The sequence below is a fragment of the Herpailurus yagouaroundi genome, unplaced genomic scaffold (assembly GCF_014898765.1).
Source record: "Herpailurus yagouaroundi ecotype Mexico unplaced genomic scaffold, PumYag 220, whole genome shotgun sequence".
Lineage (NCBI taxonomy): Eukaryota > Metazoa > Chordata > Mammalia > Carnivora > Felidae > Herpailurus > Herpailurus yagouaroundi.
Window position 1 is genome coordinate 5,962,991 of NW_024412451.1, and position 19,827 is coordinate 5,982,817.

The 19,827-nt window shown below is 54.9% G+C and overlaps 1 protein-coding gene across 1 annotated transcript in view; it reads left to right on the forward strand.

Annotated features, from left to right (window-relative positions):
- MYH14 (myosin heavy chain 14) overlaps nt 1-19,827 on the forward strand; it is a 91,654-nt gene that overhangs the window by 45,163 nt on the left and 26,664 nt on the right. The window contains exons 18-29 of the mRNA XM_040458196.1: nt 100-221; nt 2,378-2,447; nt 2,570-2,730; nt 4,042-4,150; nt 6,646-6,777; nt 7,873-8,079; nt 10,538-10,675; nt 13,008-13,131; nt 13,792-13,963; nt 16,630-16,842; nt 17,414-17,558; nt 18,080-18,286. Coding sequence (XP_040314130.1) covers nt 100-221; nt 2,378-2,447; nt 2,570-2,730; nt 4,042-4,150; nt 6,646-6,777; nt 7,873-8,079; nt 10,538-10,675; nt 13,008-13,131; nt 13,792-13,963; nt 16,630-16,842; nt 17,414-17,558; nt 18,080-18,286 — 1,800 coding nt within the window. The remainder of the gene's footprint in view (nt 1-99; nt 222-2,377; nt 2,448-2,569; nt 2,731-4,041; nt 4,151-6,645; nt 6,778-7,872; nt 8,080-10,537; nt 10,676-13,007; nt 13,132-13,791; nt 13,964-16,629; nt 16,843-17,413; nt 17,559-18,079; nt 18,287-19,827) is intronic.

The following is a 19,827-nucleotide window of genomic DNA, read 5'->3' on the forward strand; positions in this document are numbered from 1 at the left end:
CCCCCCCCCCCCACCTTGTCCCCCGACGGCTGCGGGCCCGCGAGTGGCGCCCCCGTGTGGCCGCCGCCGACGCCGCGTGTCCGTGTCCGCTCTCCGCAGGCCGGGAAGCTGGAGCCTCGGCTGGTGCTGGACCAGCTGCGCTGCAATGGGGTCCTGGAGGGCATCCGCATCTGCCGCCAGGGCTTCCCCAACCGCATCCTCTTCCAGGAGTTCCGGCAGCGGTGAGTGCGATGGGGTGGCGGTGGGGCGGGGTTCGGGTCTGGAGGCCACCGTGTCTGCACCCACATCCCCCCTACCGGCTACTTCTGAGCCTGGGGACTCTGGGCAAGTTCCTCTGGTTCCTGTTCGCAGCTTTCTCCTCCATGGAATGGGAGAGCAGTACTCCCCCCCCCCCCCCAACAGTGCCTTCCCTAAAAGCATAGAGCCTTATGTTAAGTTGCAATGGTTATGATACGTTGCCATGTTGCCATCGGCGTGCGGCAATCTGCATTTCTTTACAAATGCAATAGAACGGGACAGAACAGAAAATATTGGCATGTAAGAAGCCAGTAATCCAGGGGCGCCTGGGTGGCCCAGTCCGTTATGCGTCAGATTCTTCTTGGTTTCCCCTCAGGTCATGATCTCAGGGCTGGTGACATCCAGCCCTGAGGGAGGCTCTGTGCTGACAGTGGGGAGCCTGCCTCATTCTCTCTGCCTCCCCCTCCTCCCCCGCCCCTTGTCTACCCCTCTCCCCAGCTCACGCCCTCTCTCTCTCTCTAAAAAAAAAATACAGTAAATATTGTAACATAAATTACACTTCACACAAGCTGTATACAGCAGCACCATTACAAAGAGCAGAATGTGAGGCTTCTCCACAATTTAAAATTTTCCAGTAGCGATATTTCTAATAATAAAAAGAAACAGGTGGGGCGCCTGGGTGGCTCAGTCGGTTAAGCGTCCGACTTCAGCTCAGGTCACAATCTCACGCTCCTTGAGTTTGAGTTCGAGCCCCGCGTCAGGCTCTGGGCTGATGGCCCAGAGCCTGGAGCCTGCTTCCGATTCTGTGTCTCCCTCTCTCTCTGCCCCTCCCCCGTTCATACTCTGTCTCTCTCTCTCTGTCTCAAAAATAAAATAAACGTTAAAAAAAAAAAAAAGAAACAGGTGAAATTAATGTTACCAAGATATTTTATTTAGTCCGGTTACATCTAAGGTACTAGATAATTTTAACATGAATCAATATAAAAACGTGGTAGTGAAATACTGTGCATTCTTTTTTTTTCTACCAAGTCTGCGAAATACAGTGTGTGCCTTAAGTTCGGATGCTCTGAAATGTAGTCCTAGCAAAACAGTGAAGTTGCGTTTAACAGAAAAATAGTTTACGCCGCTTCAGCTTTTTTTTTTTTTTTAATTTTCATATTTGTTTTGAGAGAGAGAGTGCGTGCAAGCAGGTGAAGGCCAGAGAGAGGAAGAGACAGAATCCCAAGCAGCTTCTGCAGCGTCAGCGCCCAGCCGGGTCTAGAGCTCATGAACCGTGAGATCGTGACCTGAGCCAAAACCAAGAGGTGGACAACCAGCTGAGCCCCCCGGGCGCCCCTACACTGCTTCAGTTTTCAAATTTAAATTCCACTTAAATACAGTGAACCCCCCCCCCCCCCAGTTCCTCAGGGTGCCTGCGTGGCTCAGCGGGTTAAGCATCTGACCCTTGGTTTTGGTTCAGGTCATGACCTCACCGTCGTGAGATCGAGCTCCCCATTGGGCTCCTCGCAGCACGGAGCCTGCTTGGGATTCTCTCTCTCCCTGTTTTTCTGCCCCTCCCCTGCTTTCTCTCTCTCAAAAAATAAACTTTAAAAAAAAAAAAAAAATATATATATATATATATAAAACATACATTATGTCCATGATATTCGTTTATGTGTATACATATTGTATATATAATGTGTATTTTTTTTTTTTTTTATGTAATATTGAGATCCAGGGAAGGGCACAGCAGGGGAAAGGCTCTGAAGACAGACATGAATGTGTTTATGAAACGTATCCTGCTTTATTCTCAGTTGCTAAGTTCCCACTCAGAAGTTGTGAAGACCGTGCTGTAGGGCACTTAGCTCAGGGCCTGACAAACAATACATATTTCAAAGCAGCAAGCTGTTTGTTATTCGCAGTCGCCGGGGGAGATCCGCTGGCCGGGCCTTGAAACCCTCCCGACCAGCACGTGGCGGATGTCCACCAGGTGGCGCTCTTACTGCCAGTGCTGTCGGTGGTAACGCCCGTGGGCGCTGCTCTGTAAATGTATTCTTGGCTTTTCTTACTGTCCCTGTTGTTATCGCTGTCGGTCCCTCCGAGCCCAGCCCCGAGCCATGGCAGGAGTTCATTGACACCTGGATGTAATCCCCCCCCGCAGGTACGAGATCCTGACGCCCAATGCCATCCCCAAGGGCTTTATGGATGGGAAACAGGCCTGCGAGAAGATGGTGAGTGTCGGGCGTTGCCTGGGGGTGCAGGTGTGGATGTGTGCATGTGCGGGGTCCCAGGTGGTGGAAGAGGGGGTCCGGGACCTCCCCCCATCGCCCCTCCTCTTTGTCACCCCTCACAGATCCAGGCCCTAGAACTGGACCCCAACCTCTACCGTGTGGGACAGAGCAAGATCTTCTTCCGGGCAGGGGTTCTGGCCCAGCTGGAAGAGGAACGGGACCTGAAGGTCACAGACATCATCGTGTCCTTCCAGGCAGCTGCCCGGGGTTACCTAGCTCGCAGGTAGGGCACCACGCCATCTCCCGGGGCAGGGAGGGGTTGACCAGACGGCTCCAGGTGTCGGGGCCTCCAACAGGGCAGGAGGGCTGAGAAACAAAGAGGGATAGAGTCACCAGATGCCCGGGCTTTTCGGTTCTGCAGTCCCTGAGGGCCCCGACAGGCCAGGTCCAGTGCAGAGCAGTGCTCGGGACACGGAGAAGATCTAGGCTTGGCCATAGGGTGACCGACCAGCCTGCTTTGCCCGAGACTGGAGGTTCCCCAGGATGCGTGATTTTCAGTGCAAAAACAAAGAAAGCCCCGGGTGAACCGGGTCACGGCGGTCACCCTACTGGCCAGTGCCTCGGGGGACCCCGGTCTGGAGTGGGGGAGACCTACCAGGGCACAGAGCGTCACAGTCTGGAGTGGGATGCGCTTCGACGGGGGTCATACAAGTGCCGTGTGCAGACCCAGCTGTGTGCCAGGATGCCTCCGGGTCACCCTGGATGACCAGGCAGGTGAATGAGGACAGGAAAGGTGCTCCAGGCAGGAGCGACAGCTTGTGCAGAGACCCAGTGACATGAGAGTGTGATGTGTTTCAGGAGCGCAAAAAGTTTGCAGGAGTCTCCTTCCCCCTTGAAACGGCCCAGAGGGAGGATCAGACAATAAGGGACTCCCCAGACACCAGGCTGTGGGGCGGGGGGCTTGTCCAGGGATGCTGGGGAGCCGTGGGAGGGCTAGGAAGAGAAGGGATGGGTAAGCTCTGGGTGTCGAAAGATCCCTCGGGAGGCATTTTGGGGATGGGCTGGAGGCAAGAGATTGGAGGCTGGGAGGTTGGGGGAAGGGTCCAGGTGGGGGAAGAGGAGGCCTGTCTGTGCAGACGGAGAGGCGGGGACAGAGCAGAGAGAGTCAAGGGCAGAAGGACCGACAAACTGTACACAGATCTGCCAATGAGAGAACGGTGCTTGCATACAGTAGGCACTTAATAATGGTTGACTAACGGGGGGGGGGGACGCCAGGGTGGCTCAGTCGGTCACGCATCCGACTTTTGATTTCGGCTCAGGTTATGATCTCGCGGCTTCGTGAGTTCAAGCCCCGCATCAGGCTCTGCGTTGGCAGCGTGGAGCCTGCTCGGGATTCTCTCCCTCCCTCTGTCTGCCCCCCCCTCAAAATAAATTTTAAAAAATTTATTTTTTTATGCTGTCTCTGTCTCAAAGTAAATTTAAAAAACTAATAAATAATGGCTGACTAATTGAAGGGAGCTTTGCTCTCTTGCTAAGGGGACAGGCCTGGAGGGGCCGAGCTTTCACTCTCCCACTTGGCCGTCTCCCCACCCAGAGCCTTCCAGAAGCGGCAGCAGCAGCAGAGTGCCCTGAGGGTCATGCAGCGGAACTGTGCGGCTTACCTCAAGCTGAGACACTGGCAGTGGTGGCGGCTCTTCATCAAGGTGAGGGCACCTGGGGAAGTGGCCTGAGCAGCAAGGAGACAGGCCCGTGGGGCCAAGCCTGCTTGGGAAAGTGGCCTTCTATGTTTGGGCCTCGGCTTTCTGTATCTGTAAAATGGGATCCATTGGCCCAACCTTTGTTAGCCAGGATTCTTTGGGTGGCAGGTGACCAAAAATAAAAAAATCTGACTCAAACCAGCAGAGATAAAAGATTCAGGACAGCTTCAGGATCCAGGGCTGAGTTGGGGGGTCCCGAAGGCTCCCCGCCCCAGAATCAGTGATTCACTGGAAGGACTCACAGGACTTAGAGAAGCTATTTATTACACATATGGTTCCGGTTTATTACTGTGAAAGGAAAGGGACTAAAGTCAGCAAAGGGAAAAGGTGCACAGAACAGAGCTCAGGAGAGACCAGGCACAAGCTTCCAGTTGTCCTCTGTGGACAGTGCTTAATTCTTCCAGAAACAACGTGTGACACACATATGGGCTGTTGCCGACCAGGAAAGCTCTCCCGAGCCTCAGTGTCCGGGGTTGAGATTGGCGGGGGGTGGGTCTCATAGGCATGGCTGACCCTCCGTGTGGTTGACCTTAGTTACCCAGTCTCCAGCCCCTCCAGAGGTCAAGTTTATACCATGTGGCCCAAGACCCCCAGGTAACAAAGTCACTCTTTTTTTTTTTTTAATTTTTTTTTTCAACGTTTTTATTTATTTTTGGGACAGAGAGAGACAGAGCATGAACGGGGGAGGGGCAGAGAGAGAGGGAGACACAGAATCGGAAACAGGCTCCAGGCTCCGAGCCATCAGCCCAGAGCCTGACGCGGGGCTCGAACTCACGGACCGCGAGATCGTGACCTGGCTGAAGTCGGACGCTTAACCGACTGCGCCACCCAGGCGCCCCAACAAAGTCACTCTTATCAGTCAGAATATTCCAAGAGCTTGGAGATTATCTTTCAGGAGCCAGGCAGGGGCCAGTCCTTTCAAACTCGTGCGTAGGGTTTGGACAACCGAGGCCTGCTGAGCCAACCCTTTATTGCACAAGGGCCCGAATAAAGATGTCAGGTATGTGACATCCTGTGCCTCCCAGTTGGCTTTTCCTCCATGATGATCTCCTGCAGACTCTTCCACGTGGGGGCCACCAGCAGATTGAGACTTGTCCCCCAACCAGCTAGGCCACCGTGGTCCTTTCTTACCGCAGATCTCCAGAGTTTGACTCGCCCTTGGATGGCTGGAGTCATGTGACCACCCCAGAACTCACCACTACACATCAGCCTGCTTGGGATTCTCTCTCTTTCTCTCTCTCTCTCTCTCTCTCCCTCTCTCCCTCTCTCTCCCTCTCTCTCCCTTTCTCTGTGCCCCTCCCCTGCTTGTGCTCTCTCTCTCTCTCTCAAAAATAAATAAATAGGGGTGCCTGGGTGGCTCGGTTGATTAAACGTCTGACTTTGGCTCCAGGTCATGATCTCACAGCTTGCGGGTTCGAGCCCCATGTTGGGCTCTATGCTGACAGCTCAGAGCCTGGAGCCCGCTTCGGATTCTGTGTCTCCCTCTCTCTCTCTCTGCCCCTCCCCTGCTCTCTCTCTCTGTCTCTCGCTCTCTCTCAAAAAATGAATAAACATTTTAAAAATTTAAAAATGAATAAGCATTAAAAACAAGAAAATGATTTTTAAAAATTATGAGTATAAAATTACAGCCGTGGTAAATGCCATGGGTTAGGACAGAAAAGAATATGATACACTAAAGAACCAGGTAGAGCGGAGAAGAACCAGATACAAAGCAGTGGGACAGAAATGATCAGAGTGGGGGCGCCTGGGTGGCTCTGCCCCTTAAGAGTCCGACTCTTGATCTTGGCTCAGGTCATGATCTCGCAGTGCGTGAGTTCGAGGCCAGCATTGGGCTATGCACTGTCAGTGCGGAGCCTGCTTGGGACTCTCCCTCCTTCTCTGTCCCTCCTCCACTTGTGCGCTCTCTCTCTCTCTCTCTCTCTCTCAGAATAAATAAATAAACTTAATAATAAAAAAAAAGAAATGATCAGAGTGGCTCCCACTAACAAGGAGGAGGGCGGTTCTGTGAACCTGTCATTTCAGTCGTTCATGTGTAGGTGGCACCTGTCCTGCCCCCCCGGATCACACAGTGTCAAGCGCATCTCTCACCCTGGACCTGGGACTCGGAACACCCTTTGAGAAACGTTGCGCTACAGACCAGCAGCCCCCGATGTCTCTTGTACCCCCGGGTTGGTTCAGCAGAGAAGGGGACCCGTGTAGCGCTGCTTGTTGGGGGGGGGGGCCCGGACTGTTCTAGGCGCTTCACAAGCGTTAGCTCATACACCCATTGCAAAGACCCCGTGAGGCAGGGGCTCTTATCATCCCCGATAGCAGAGGACACTGTTGTGCCTGCCTGAGGCCACACAGCTGGCGGGTGGCAGAGCCGCCACTGGAACCGGAAGCGGGCCCTGCTTGCTCGGTTCGGGGCAAGTGGAGCAGCCGTTCCCCTCCCCTCCCCCCAGGTGAAGCCGCTGCTGCAGGTGACGCGGCAGGATGAGGTGCTGCAGGCGCGGGCCCAGGAGCTCCAGAAGGTGCAGGAGCTGCAGCAGCAGAGCGCCCGCGAGGTGGGCGAGCTCCAGGGCCGCCTGGCACAGGTAAGGGGCGGGGCCGCGGGTGGAGCCAGGGCCTGGGGGCGGGGCCGAGGGTGGAGCCAGGGCCTGGGGGCGGGGCTCCCAGCTGAGCCGTGGAGGGCTGTGGGGTGAGGGTGGGGGCAGAGCTGAATGGAAACCGTCGGGGTGCTGTTGGGCTGTGATGTGCAGGAGGCAGGGCCCTGGGGTGCAGCCGGGGTATGGGGTGGGGGACTGGCTCCTGCGGAACCCGGATGCTCAGGGAGCCTGGCTCCAGCGTCGGGGCAGGGCAGGGGCCGGCCTTGGGGCAGGGCTAGGGTATGCAGGCGGTCAACTTTTCATGGTTTCCAGCTTTTCTGGTGGCTTCTAAGTAATGGTGAAGTGAACCCCTTCTTGAGTGTTTTTCTGTTTGTTTTTGCTGAATTATTTCCTTTGGTTCAATTTCTAGGCGTAGGAGCGTTCAATGAAGTGTGAGATGGTAGAAAGGCCTCTCTGGGCCTATTTGGAAGGTGGACTGGAGAGGGAGAGACTGGAGGCAGGGAGGCTGGGGAGGAGGCTGGGGAGAGAGTCCACTGGGAGAGGATAAGTAAGGCCTAAGCTTGTGGGGCTGCGGGGCCAGAGAGGAGGGGGCAGGGCAGAGAGAGTCCTGGGACAGTGGGTACAGGGCTGGGGACGGATGGGCTGTGAGGAGGTGAAGGAGAGGGCAGCCCCCGGGGGTCTGACCTGGTGACCCCGGGGGGGATGGAGGTCATCCCCAGATGGGGACCTGGAGGAAGGCCCTCCAGGCATCAAAGAGCAAAGCAGGGGTGCCTGGGTGGCTCAGTTGATTAAGCCTCTGATTCTTGGTTTTGGCTCAGGTCATGATCTCATGGTTCGTGAGTTCGAGCCCCACATTGGGCTCTGCGCTGTCAGCGTAGAGCTTGCTTGGGATCTTCTCTCTCCCTCTCCCTCTGCCCCTCCCCTGCTCGTGCTCTCTCTCTGTCTCTCTCTCTCTCAAAATAAATAAACTTAAAAAAAAAAAAAAGAGCAAAGCGAATCAGGAGGCAGGAGGGACCCGGTGCTCCCCCGAGACTGTCCTGGGAGCAGTGCCTGCTGAGCGCTGACCTCCCACCCTGCCCGCAGCTGGAAGAGGAGCGCACCCGCCTAGCAGAGCAACTGCGGGCAGAGGCAGAGCTGTGTGCCGAGGCCGAGGAGACGCGCGGGCGGCTGGCAGCCCGCAAGCAGGAGCTGGAGCTGGTGGTGTCGGAGCTGGAGGCCCGTGTGGGTGAGGAGGAGGAGTGCAGCCGCCAGCTGCAAACTGAGAAGAAGAGACTGCAGCAGCATATACAGGTCGGCTTCTGCGTGCCCACGGGTCGCCCCTCCCCATGCCCATCTGTCTACCCTGGCAACCTTGGCTTGTGCAAACCCCTGTCTCTTTGGGCCATGAATTTGCAGAAAAGTCGACTCAAAGTGGCTTAAGCAAAAAAAAAAAAAAAAAAAAAAATTCTCTCTCTCTCGCTTTTTTTTTTTTTTTTTTGGTTCCAATAATGGGAGACTCCAGAATGCATAAGCTTCAGGCATGGCTGGATCCAGCTGCTATCCTTTGAACTCTTTCTCTGTCCCTCTCTTGGCTCCGTTTGTCTCTAGGTTGCTGCATTCCCAGGCTGGCTGCCCTGTCATTGTTCCCCTTCAAAACCCAGTGTGTGTTTTACACTGATGGTACCTTTGGGTTCGGATGCTAAGTTTTCACTGGCAGTGAAACTTCACCTGCGTTTATGTTTTATGACTTCTTCGTTTGAAAAGGTGGATTTAGGTACCCGAGTTATTCCGTACTTAAAATTTTTTCCCAGTGATTCACCGAGTGTCTGCTTTTAAATTTAAACGAAATAACGTTTAAATAAGCTGGTAAAGGCAGTTCCTCAGTCATACTGACCACATTTCAGGAGACTCGGGACAGATAAGACAGCGGTTTATTAAATACAGCCTGCGGGAGGCAGACACCGCACCCCCAGAGAGCCACACAGGAGTTGGACTCAGGAATAGAATGAATAGGCCACAGCCGTGGGAGGCAGGCTGTGTCGTAACGAGAGGTTGAGGTGACCCCTGGTTCCTGCAGGAGGATGTGATTGGTTTGTTTGAATAATTAGTCCACCAAGAGGGCACAAGCCAGCGCTGTGCCCGGTCCCCGTGATACGGAGGGTTATGGGGCCAGGGGAGGGTGGGTGGGCGGAAGACATGTGGTTAGACCATTATGGGTCCTTCCAAGACCAGATAGCGAGGCAGCCCATAATACTGAACCCTTTTATAAAAAGTGGAGGTTTCATGGACATACAGTGTAATATTAGCTTCAGGTGTAGGACATGGTGAGTCAGTATTCACGTATGTTGCAAAGCGATCACCATCTAGTTAATATCCGGCACCTTACATAGTAACAAAATTTTTTTTTTCCAGTGTGAGAACTTTTTAAAAAAATTTTTATTTAGTTTTGAAGGAGAGAGGAATGGAGTGTGAGTGGGGGAGGGGCAGAGACACAGAACCTGAAGCAGGCCCCAGGCTCTGAGCTGTCAGCACGGAACCTGACACGGGGCTCGAACTCACGCACTGTGAGATCGTGGCCTGAGTGGAAGTCAGACGCTTAACTGATTGAGCCACCCCTAGGTGCCCCTCTGTTGTGAAAACTTTTAAGATCTAGTATTTTAGGGGCACCTGGGCGGCTCAGTCAGTTAAGCATCCGACTTCCGCTCAGGTCACGATCTCACGGTTTGTGAGTTCGAGCCCCACGTCGGGCTCTGGGCTGACAGCGCAGAGCCCCCTTCGGATCCTCTGTCCCCCTCTCTCTCTGGCGCTTACGCTGTCTGTCAAAAATAAACAAACATTAAAAAAAAAGATCTATCTTAACAAGTCTCAAATACACAATACAGTAGCATGAACCACAGTCACGCTGTGTGTTACATCCCTAGAACTTATTTACTTTATAACTAGAAGTTCGTACCTTTTGACCCCTTTCGTTGGCTCTTCCTCCCCCAGACTCCGCCCTCAGCAACCACCCACCTGTTCTGTGTATCCGTGAGCTCAGTTTTTGTTCTTGTTTTTTAGATCCACATACGAATGAGATCATACGGTGGTCTCTCTCTCTCTGACTTACGTTACTTAGCGTAATGCCCTTGACATCCATCCATGCTGTCCCACAACCTTAATTTCCGGTCCTCATACCACACGTTGCCACACGTGCCTGGGCGGTGCCACAGGGGACAGTGCCCATCTCTAGGATACGTTCATTATGTTTCTGGTTTATAGTCTTCATGCACACACAAGAACGTGACTTCCAGGGGCACCTGCGTGGCTCAGTGAGTTAAGCGTCTGACTCTCGGTTTCCGCTCCAGTCATGACCTTGCGGTTCGCGAGTTCGAGCCCCACATCAGGCTCTGCCCTGGCAGCTCGAAGCCTGCTCGAGATTCTCTCTCTCTCTCTCTCTCTCTCTGCTCTTCCCCCACTCGTCTCTGTCTCTCTCAAAAATAAATAAATAAACTTAAAAAAGGAAGAAGAACGTGATTTCCATAAGGACAAAGATTTCTCATCTACCCTCAGTGCCTAGAACGGTGCCTGGCTCACACCAGGTACTCCGTGAAGGCTCAGGGCTCATGGATGAAAACAGGAAGACCAGTAGAGGCTTGATCCTTCCCAGCCTCGCCCAGAGTGTGGACCTGAGCCACGAGCCCTAGGGGCTTGGGACCGTCCCCTCCACTCTAGCCGTCACATCACACCCTAACCCCTGGGTCCTGATCTCTCCTCCCCACGCCCCCTCCAGGAGCTGGAGAACCACCTTGAGGCAGAGGAAGGGGCGCGGCAGAAGCTGCAGCTGGAGAAGGTGACCACGGAGGCCAAGCTGAAGAAATTTGAGGAAGATCTGGTACTCTTAGAAGATCAGAATGCCAAGCTGAGCAAGGTCAGTGGCCTGTGAGCCCCCAAGGGCAGAAGGCGGTGGGTGCACTGGGGGCGCGTGGGTCTCTCTCTCCGTCTTCCCCACCTCTAGGGGTCTCCGGCTCGCAGTCTCAGCCGTGTCTCCCTTTGACCCTTTCTCTTCATACCTTCGCCCAAGCAGGGATTTATTGAGCAACTACTGTGTGTCATTATCTATCGCTGATAGATCGTAAGACCCCCCCCACCCCCAGAGCCACGTGACTGAAGACAAGCACCATTTCATTACGTCCCATCCTTCTGTGGGTCAGCCATGGCTCTCTTAGGCAGTCACTGTGATGTGGCTGGGTGTGGACGTCTCGTGTCTCGATGCTCCTTTGTGTGGCTTCTGTCCCCACAGGAGAGCCTGCATTTCTTAAAAAAAAAATTTTCTTTCACGTTTATTCATTTTTGAGAGACAGAGACAGAGCGTGAGGGAGGGAGGGGCAGAGAGAGGGAGACACGGAATCCGAAGCAGGCTGCAGGCTCCGAGCTGTCAGCACAGAGCCTGACGCGGGGCTCGAACGCACAAACTGTGAGATCTTGACCTGAGCCAAAGTCGGACGCTCAACTGACAGAGCCACCCAGGCGCCCCGAGCCTGGATTTCTTAACTGACAGGTCAGGGCTCTGAGGAGGGGAAGCAAAAGCCTCCAGGCCCTGTAGGAGCCTCTGGAACTGACAGAGCACCACTTACGCTGAATTCTATAGATCAGGGGTTGGCCTGGCAAATACTGTCCGTAAAAGGCCAGACAGCAACTATTTCACACTCTGAAGGCCTCTGTGTTTCTGTCACAAGCACTCACTTCTGCCGTTATAGCGCGAAAGCAGACGCAGATCGTACATGGTCCAACAAGCGTGACTGTGTCCCAATAAAACTTTATTTATAAAAATAGGTGGTGGGCCAGATTTGTTTGACCTGCACACTGTGGTTTGCAGACCGCTGAACTTAAAGCCCTCATAGGCTCAGCCCAGATTCACTGGGTTTAAATTAGACTCTGTCCCTGAGTGGGGACGTGGTGAAGAATCAGCCGCCACCTTTAACCCGTCACAGCGAGGACTAGGCTAGGCACAGGGTATACGGCAATGGCATTGAACAAACTAGAAAACCATTGGGGGAAAGGGATGCTAGATGAGTCACCACAGGGAATAAATACAATCACATATCGTGCACAGTCATGAACTGTTAGGGACGCCTGCGGTTACGCTCAATCCGTTAAGCATCTGACTTTGGCTCAGGTCATGATCTCACAGTTGGTGAGTTCGAGCCCCACGTCGGGCTCTGTGCTGTCAGCGCAGAGCCCCTCTTCAGATCCTCTCTTCCCCCTTCTCTCTATTGCTACCCCGCTTGCTCTCTGTCTCTTAAAAATAAATAAACATTAAAAAGAACTGTTAGAAAAGAGGACTATGAAGGTCCCTCCACTGTTCTAGGGGTAGTCAGGGAAGCCTTCCTCGACGCAATGAAGCCTGAGATGAGAGGTCAAAGACGCACAGGGGTTTTCTGGAACGTTCCTTTGGTGCAATGGCTATTCTATTCTCCTCTGTTCTATTTCTTTCTTTTCTTTTAAGTTTTTTAATGTTTATTTAATTTTGAGAGAGAGAGAGAGAGAGAGAGAGAGTGCGAGCAGGGGAGGGACAGAGAGAGAGTGAGACACAGAATCCGAAGCAGGCTCCAGACTCCGAGCCGTCAGCCCAGAGCCCGATGCGGGGCTCGAACCCACGAACAGCGAGATCATGACCTGAGCCGAAGTCGGGCGCTCAACCAACTGAGCCACCCAGGCGCCCCTCTGTTTCTTTTTAAGGGTAGTGCGAACACAGTGCATTGGTTTCCAGAAGCACTCACGGTCTGAAAAGCGCTTCTCAAATGCTAACGTGTGCAGGAATCCCATGGAAAGCTTGTTAAAATGCAGATTCTGATCCCGTGGGTCTGGGGTGCAGCCTGACACGCAGCATTTCCAAAAAGCTCCCGTTCGGTGCCAATGCCGCTGGCCCACAAACCATACTCTGAGCCGTATGGATCCAGGAGGCACTGGAGTGCGCCCGCCCTGCAAGGATGTTCGCGCAGTGTTGTTTACAATCGCAAAAACGAATTGGAAGGAACCTCAGTGCCCACGAGTGGGGAGGCGGGTCAATGAATGCGTGGGGTGCATGGAACCATGGCATCTGCCTGGTGGTTACTGGGTGTGAACCGGTGGGCGGGTCTGCGGACCCAAGAGTGATGGGAGAGGAGGGTAGGGTTTGGGAGCAGAAGGCTCAGGGAAGGGTGGAGATGAGCGTGGAGGGGGGCTGTGCTGACCGCCCCCACACTCCCCACATCCCTCAGGAGCGGAGGCTGCTGGAGGAGCGTCTGGCCGAGTTCTCGTCGCAGGCGGCGGAGGAGGAGGAGAAGATCAAGAGCCTCAATAAGCTTCGACTCAAATACGAGGCCACGATTGCGGACATGGAGGGTGAGCGCCGCCCCCCGGGAAGCCGCGGGGGCCTTCACAGGGTGGGAGGGGCCTGTGCGCGCTCCGCGGCCCCGGGTGGTGGTGGGGACGTTGGAGGAGCCTCCTGCGTTATGGGGGGCGGGGTGGATGTTGGGTGAGTCTCCCGCGCTATGGAGCCTCAGCGGTCCAATCTGTTAAATGGGGGTCAGGAAAGATGGCTCGAGACAGACTGGGTGCCTTCCCAGCTCTTAGGTTATTTCTGTCACTCTCGATGGCCGTTCTCTTGCTCTCTCCATGGCGTCTTGGGTCACCCTCTCTCTCTGACCGTCCCACTGTTTCAGACACACGGTGGGCTCTCCGCCCCTTGCTATGGACTCAGTCACAGAAGCAGAAGGGACAGGGTGCAGGAGGAGGCTGCGGAGGCAGAGAGGGGAGGACAGGGCAGAGACAGGCACTGAGCAGGAGCAGGGCAGTCACTTGGGGGTGAGGAGGAGAAGACAGCACCTGGGGGTCCGGCCCAGGGTCCGCGAAGTTGGAAAGAGGGGGGCGCAGAGGGAGATGCCTTGCGGCGGCTTTCCCCCCACCCTGGCCAGTGCCGGGGGCGGGGCCGCGGGTCTCGGGGAGCCGCCGGGCGCTGGGGGCTGGCGCCCCGGTGCATGACCCCCCCACTCCCGCCCCCAGACCGCCTGCGGAAGGAGGAGAAGGGCCGCCAGGAGCTGGAGAAGCTGAAGCGGCGGCTGGACGGGGAGAGCTCGGAGCTGCAGGAGCAGATGGCGGAGCAGCAGCAGCGCGCGGAGGAGCTGCGGGCCCAGCTGGGCCGCAAGGAAGTGGAACTGCAGGCCGCCCTGGCCAGGTGCGGGGGGGTCGGGGACGCGCGCGGGGCTCCCCAGGGAGCCTCCACCCGCGCCCTCGGAGCCTCAGTGTCCCCTCCTGTAAACTGGACCTGGCGAGAGCCCCAAGGCCGCCTGGTTAAGGAGAGGGCGGACCGAGGCCCCGCCGGTCTAGTAACTTGCCCGGGTCTGGGCGCGAAACAGGATCAGCCGTGATCCGACAAGTGCCGTGCCCGCGAGAGGAATCGCATTATTAGAATCCCGGGCATTCGCAATCAGGGAGCACCTACTGTGTGCCAGATTCCGTGGTCGGTATTGCGAATGCCTTTTACCCGCTGTGCTTCACGCCGTCGCAGAGCCCTTGGTTATCGGTGCAGCTCAGGGTCAGAGTCGTTAAAACGTGGGGAAAAGCGTGTGTCTCACCATCAGCGGTGCACGAGGTGGTGTGCGCGGTTAAGAGCGCGCACCGTTGTCTGGCCCCCGGGTTCACGCTCGGGCCCCGCCCACTTCTGCCCACCTGACCTCGCTCCTGGGGCATCGCCTCCCTGGCCTCGGTTTCTTCGTTGGGAAAATGGGTGAGATTGCAGGAGGTGCCTGGGTGACTCAGTCGGTTGTGTCAGACTCTTGATTTCAGCTCAGGTCATGATCTTACAGCTCGTGAGTTCAAGTCCTATGCGGGGCTCTGCGCCGACAGCTCGGAGCCTGCTTGGGATTCTCTCCCTCTCCCTCTCTCTGTCCCTCCCCCACGCATGCTCTCTCTCGCTAAATTAAAACCAAAAAAAAAATTTTTTTTTTTAAATGGGAGTGATTTCTTCTAAGGTTAGTGTGGGGATTAAATAAGAAAGCGCTGATGGGGCGCCTGGGTGGCGCAGTCGGTTAAGCGTCCGACTTCAGCCAGGTCACGATCTCGCGGTCCGTGAGTTCGAGCCCCGCGTCGGGCTCTGGGCTGATGGCTCAGAGCCTGGAGCCTGTTTCCGATTGTGTGTCTCCCTCTCTCTCTGCCCCTCCCCCGTTCATGCTCTGTCTCTCTCTGTCGCAAAAATAAATAAACGTTGAAAAAAAAATTAAAAAAAAAAAAAGAAAGCTCTGATAAAACGCTGGGTGTCCCCTAAGCCCTCTGCTAACGCGGGTGTGTCTGTTACTGTTTCTCCTTATTTTATTCACCCATTATCATTATGTTTTCTTTTTTTTTTAATTGAGGGCAATTTTATGTAACCATTTTATTTTTTGTAAAGATTTTATTTAAAAACTTTTTTTTAATGTTTATTCATCTTTGAGAGAGAGAGAGAGACAGAGTGTGAGTAGGTAAAGGGCAGAGAAAGAGGGAGACACAGAACCCAAAGCAGGCTCCAGGATCCGAGCTGTCAGCACAGAGCCCAATGCGGTGCGCAAACTCATGAACCGTGAGATCATGACCTGAGCCAAAGTCAGATGCTCAACGGACTGAGCCACCCAGACGCTCCTAAAAGATTTTATTTTTAGACAATCTCCACACCCGCTGTGGGGCTCAAACTCATGACCCCGAGATCAAGAGTCACATGCTCCTTGGACTGAGCCAGCCCGGTGCCCCCGTAACGAGACCATTTTGAAGTGTACCATTCAGTGGCGTTTGTGGGTTCACACTATGGTGCAGCCATCACCTCTGTATTGTTCCAGAACATGTTCGTTCCCCCAGAAGGAAGCCCAGTACCTGTCAGGCAGTCCCGGCCCGTGACCCCCTCCTGCAGACCCCGCACCAGTCTGCTTCCTGTTCACATGGGACTTGCCTGTTCCTGATAGTTCACATAAGAGGAAACACACAACATGTAGCCTTTTGTGCTCTTATGATTATTTTTATTGCCATCCTCCCAGCAGCTCCGTGAAGTGGGGTGTCGTGTCCCCTTACGGACCAGGAGCCTGCAGCTCAGAGAGGTTGTCACTTAACCAGGGCAGGTGGCCGAGCAGGGGATACAAACCCTGGGCTGCATGACTCCAATGTGTAATTTCTCTTTCTTTCTTTCTTTCTTTCTTTTTTTTTCAGAGGGAGAGAGAGAGGGCGCCAGTGAGCTAGAGGCAGAGAGAGAGAGAGAGAGAGAGAGAGAGGAAGAGGGAGGGAGAGAGAAAGAAAGAATCCCATGAGGGGCAGAGAGAGGAAGAGAGGGAGAGAGAAGTGGGGCTCAGGCTCACCCCATGTGGGACTCGAACTCACAAAACCATGACATCATGACCTGAGCCAAAGTCAGATGCTTCACGAGGGAGCCCCCCAGGTGCCCCATGAGCAATTTCACCTGCGGTCCATGCTGTCCCTCCATTCGGCTTCTCTTTGCAAGAGGCCGTGTCTCACGGGGGCCATGAGGCAGGCTGCTGGGGTCAGCTCTGCCACTCGCGGACCGTGTGACCTGGGCAAGTATTTTCCCACTCTGTACCTCAGTTTCCTCATTCGGTGTGGTTATTAAATGAGACGATAAAGCAAAGGGTCATATGTGGCAGGAGCTCGGTAAGCGTCCCTGTGGTTACTCGTGGTGTCATTCCCATTTTACAGCTGAGAAAACCGAGGCTCTGAGTACTGAGCATGTGCCCAAGGGCTGAGCTGGGATTTCACCCCGGGATGGGCCGCCCCCAAATCCACACCAAGCCTCCCCGCCCCCAGAAATCATCCCTGCCCTCTGCCTGTCCCCGTACCAACTCCGTGGCCCCTGTCCACCCCCAGGGCGGAGGAGGAAGGCGGGGCCCGGGCCCAGCTGCTCAAATCCCTGCGGGAGGCGCAAGCAGGGCTGGCCGAGGCCCAGGAGGACCTGGAGACCGAGCGGGCGGCCAGGGCCAAGGCAGAGAAGCAGCGCAGGGACCTGGGCGAGGAGCTGGAGGCGCTACGGAGCGAGCTGGAGGACACGCTGGATTCCACCAACGCGCAGCAGGAGCTCCGGTGAGGCCGGGCTGCCCTGCGGGTGGCACAGCCGGGGTCTGTGAGGGGCAGGGGCGGGGCGAGGGGCGGTGGGGAGAAGGACTTGAGGCGCGAGCCCTCCATGGACGCAAAGGTTTAGCCATTCACCAGTTGATTATGGAACATCAGCTCTGCCCCTAGTCTGGGCCAAGCTGGGGGAAGGAGATGAGTCAGACACAGGGGTTTGCCAGGAACTGCCCAGCAGATTCTGCAAAGGGACCCAATCGAGAACAAAGTGTGCTCTAAGGGAGCAGCACAGGGCATTGTGGGTGGAAAGAGAAAGCCCCTAAACCGTGTCTGTGGAGGAAGTCCAGGAAGACTTCCTTTGAGAAAGGGCCTTTTGGGTAGGGTTTTGAAGGATGCGCAGGAGTTCGCCCTCAAAGCCACACTCCTCCCACGGTTCCCGCCCAGACCCCTTAGGGAATGTAGAGTGAGGTCCTCCTCCTTGAAGGGAAACAATCAAAGGAGGCACACCCAGCTGTCAAGAGGACTCCCCCAAAGGCCCTGCCTCTCTTCTGAAATTCCGTTCCCTGTTCGCCTCCTTCAATGCAAGGTCCAAGAGGGAGCAGGAGGTGACGGAGTTGAAGAAGGCTCTGGAGGAGGAGACGCGTGTTCACGAAGTGGCGGTGCAGGAGCTGAGACAGCGCCACGGCCAGGCCCTGGGAGAGCTGGCCGAACAGCTGGAACAGGCCCGGAGGGTGGGTTGGGACAGGAAAGGGGGCTTCTGAGGGGCTGGGGGAGGGGGAGCCAGGAGCAGAGGAGGGGCTTCCTGGTTCTAGGCCGGCTCGTGTTTCTTCGTGTGTCCATTTTGCTCTTGTTTCATTTCATTCGGCAAACGTGGAGCAAATACCATGTTCTGGGGGTGGTCGTGGGGACCCCGTAGTGTATCAGACCGCTCTCTGTGGTGGAGCTCACATGTTAGCGGGAGAGGCAAAGACTGAACAACATCGACACATTCATGATATGTACTGGGGGAAACATACATCTGAGTGGAAGACCGAAGGAGGTGGGGGGTGAGCCATCCGGCGCCACAGGGAAGCATGTTCCAGGCCGCCGGAACAGCCAGTGCAAAGGTCCCGGGGCAGGAAGGTGTCTGGGGATTTAAGGACCAGTGAGGCGTTCCAGGCAGAGGGATCAGCCAGCGCCAAGACCCTGAAGCAGGAGTTTGCCCGGTGGAGGGAGGAAGCCTAAATCTTCGCCGGTCTGTCTCCCTTGCCAGAGCAAAGGTACGTGGGAGAAGACCCGGATGGCCCTGGAGGCCGAGGTGTCTGAGCTACGGGCGGAGCTGAGCAGTCTGCAGACCTCGCGTCAGGAGGGCGAGCAGCGGAGGCGCCGCCTGGAGTCCCAGCTGCAGGAGGTGCAGGGCCGGGCCGGCGACGGGGAGCGGGCGCGAGCAGAGGCTACAGAGAAGCTGCAGCGAGCCCAGGTGAGGAGCGGGGCAGCCGGGCCACCTCTCTGGGCTTCGGTTTGCTCCACGGCAGCCCTGTTGTCCCTTCCAACTCCTCCAACACAGTCACGCATGAGTAGCTAGTGTTTGGTGAGCAAATACTCTGTACCGAATATCCTGTGTATTTCACCAAATCTTCCCGACTTCTCCTTTGAAGGAAGTGCTAATATGGTTCCCATTTTACACACAAGGAAACCGAGGCCCAGGGAGGTGAAGCTGATTGTCCAAGACCCCCCCGGAGCCTAAAGTCAAACCCAGGCATGCCTGAGCCTGTACCTCTTAACCCTACCATGACTCCCACCCTCCTAGAAGCCGTAAACAATCCGTATTCTGATTAGAAAAGCCCAGTGTGAACGCGTGGAACTGTGTGGGGACAATATCACACTGTGACCGTTCAAAGAAATGCAGCCCTTTTAAAAGATGTTTACTTATTTTTGAGAGAGAGAGACAGAGCACAAGCGGGGGAGGGAAAGAGAGAGAGGGAGACACAGAATCTGAAACAGGCTCCAGGCTCCGAGCTGTCAGCAGAGAGCCCAATGGACGCGGGGCTCGAACCCATGAACTGCGAGATCACGACCTGAGCTGAAGTCGGACACTCAACCGGCGGAGCCACTCAGGCGCCCCAAGAAATGCGGACTTTAAAATTTTTTTTTTTTAATTTTTTTTTTCAACATTTATTTATTTTTGGAACAGAGAGAGACAGAGCATGAACGGGGGAGGGGCAGAGAGAGAGGGAGACACAGAATCAGAAACAGGCTCCAGTCTCCGAGCCATCAGCTCAGAGCCTGACGCAGGGCTCGAACTCACGGACCGCAAGATCGTGACCTGGCTGAAGTCGGACGCTTAACCGACTGCACCACCCAGGCGCCCCACGGACTTTTAAATTTTAATCTTACTATGCTTTTTAACTAAATGACCGATACTCTTGCGGTACTGAGAATATACAAAGAAGCAGAAAAAACGAAGGGAAGAGCGAATTGTAATTGTCCAACTCCTCCAGGGGAAAACACCATTACAGTTTTTAGTGTCCAAATTAAAAGTAGTGCGTTGGGGTTAGGGTAAAAAATTAAGCTGCTATCACAAAGGCATCCCGGAATCCATCAGCTTAAATAAAAGGCATGTGTCTTTCCCTCTCGAGAAGGAGACTCAGGGCGGGCAGTGGAGGCCAGCAGGATACTATGCTCCACGAGGTCAGCCCAGATCCCGGTTCCTTAGTTTGTCGATTTGATGACCCCTGAGAGCATTGTCGTCTTCAGAGTCGGATCTGGGTTATGGGCACATCTGGGATCCTGCTTAGGAAGCGGGAAAGAGAGGAAGTGACAAAATGTGCATCCATCACTATGCTTGTATTCCATTGGCCACAACACAATCTGAGCCACCCAGGCACCCCGAATATTTTTTTTTAATTTTTTTTGACGTTTTATTTATTTTTGAGACAGAGAGAGACAGAGTATGAACGGGGGAGGGGCAGAGAGAGAGGGAGACACAGAATCGGAAACAGGCTCCAGGCTCCGAGCCAT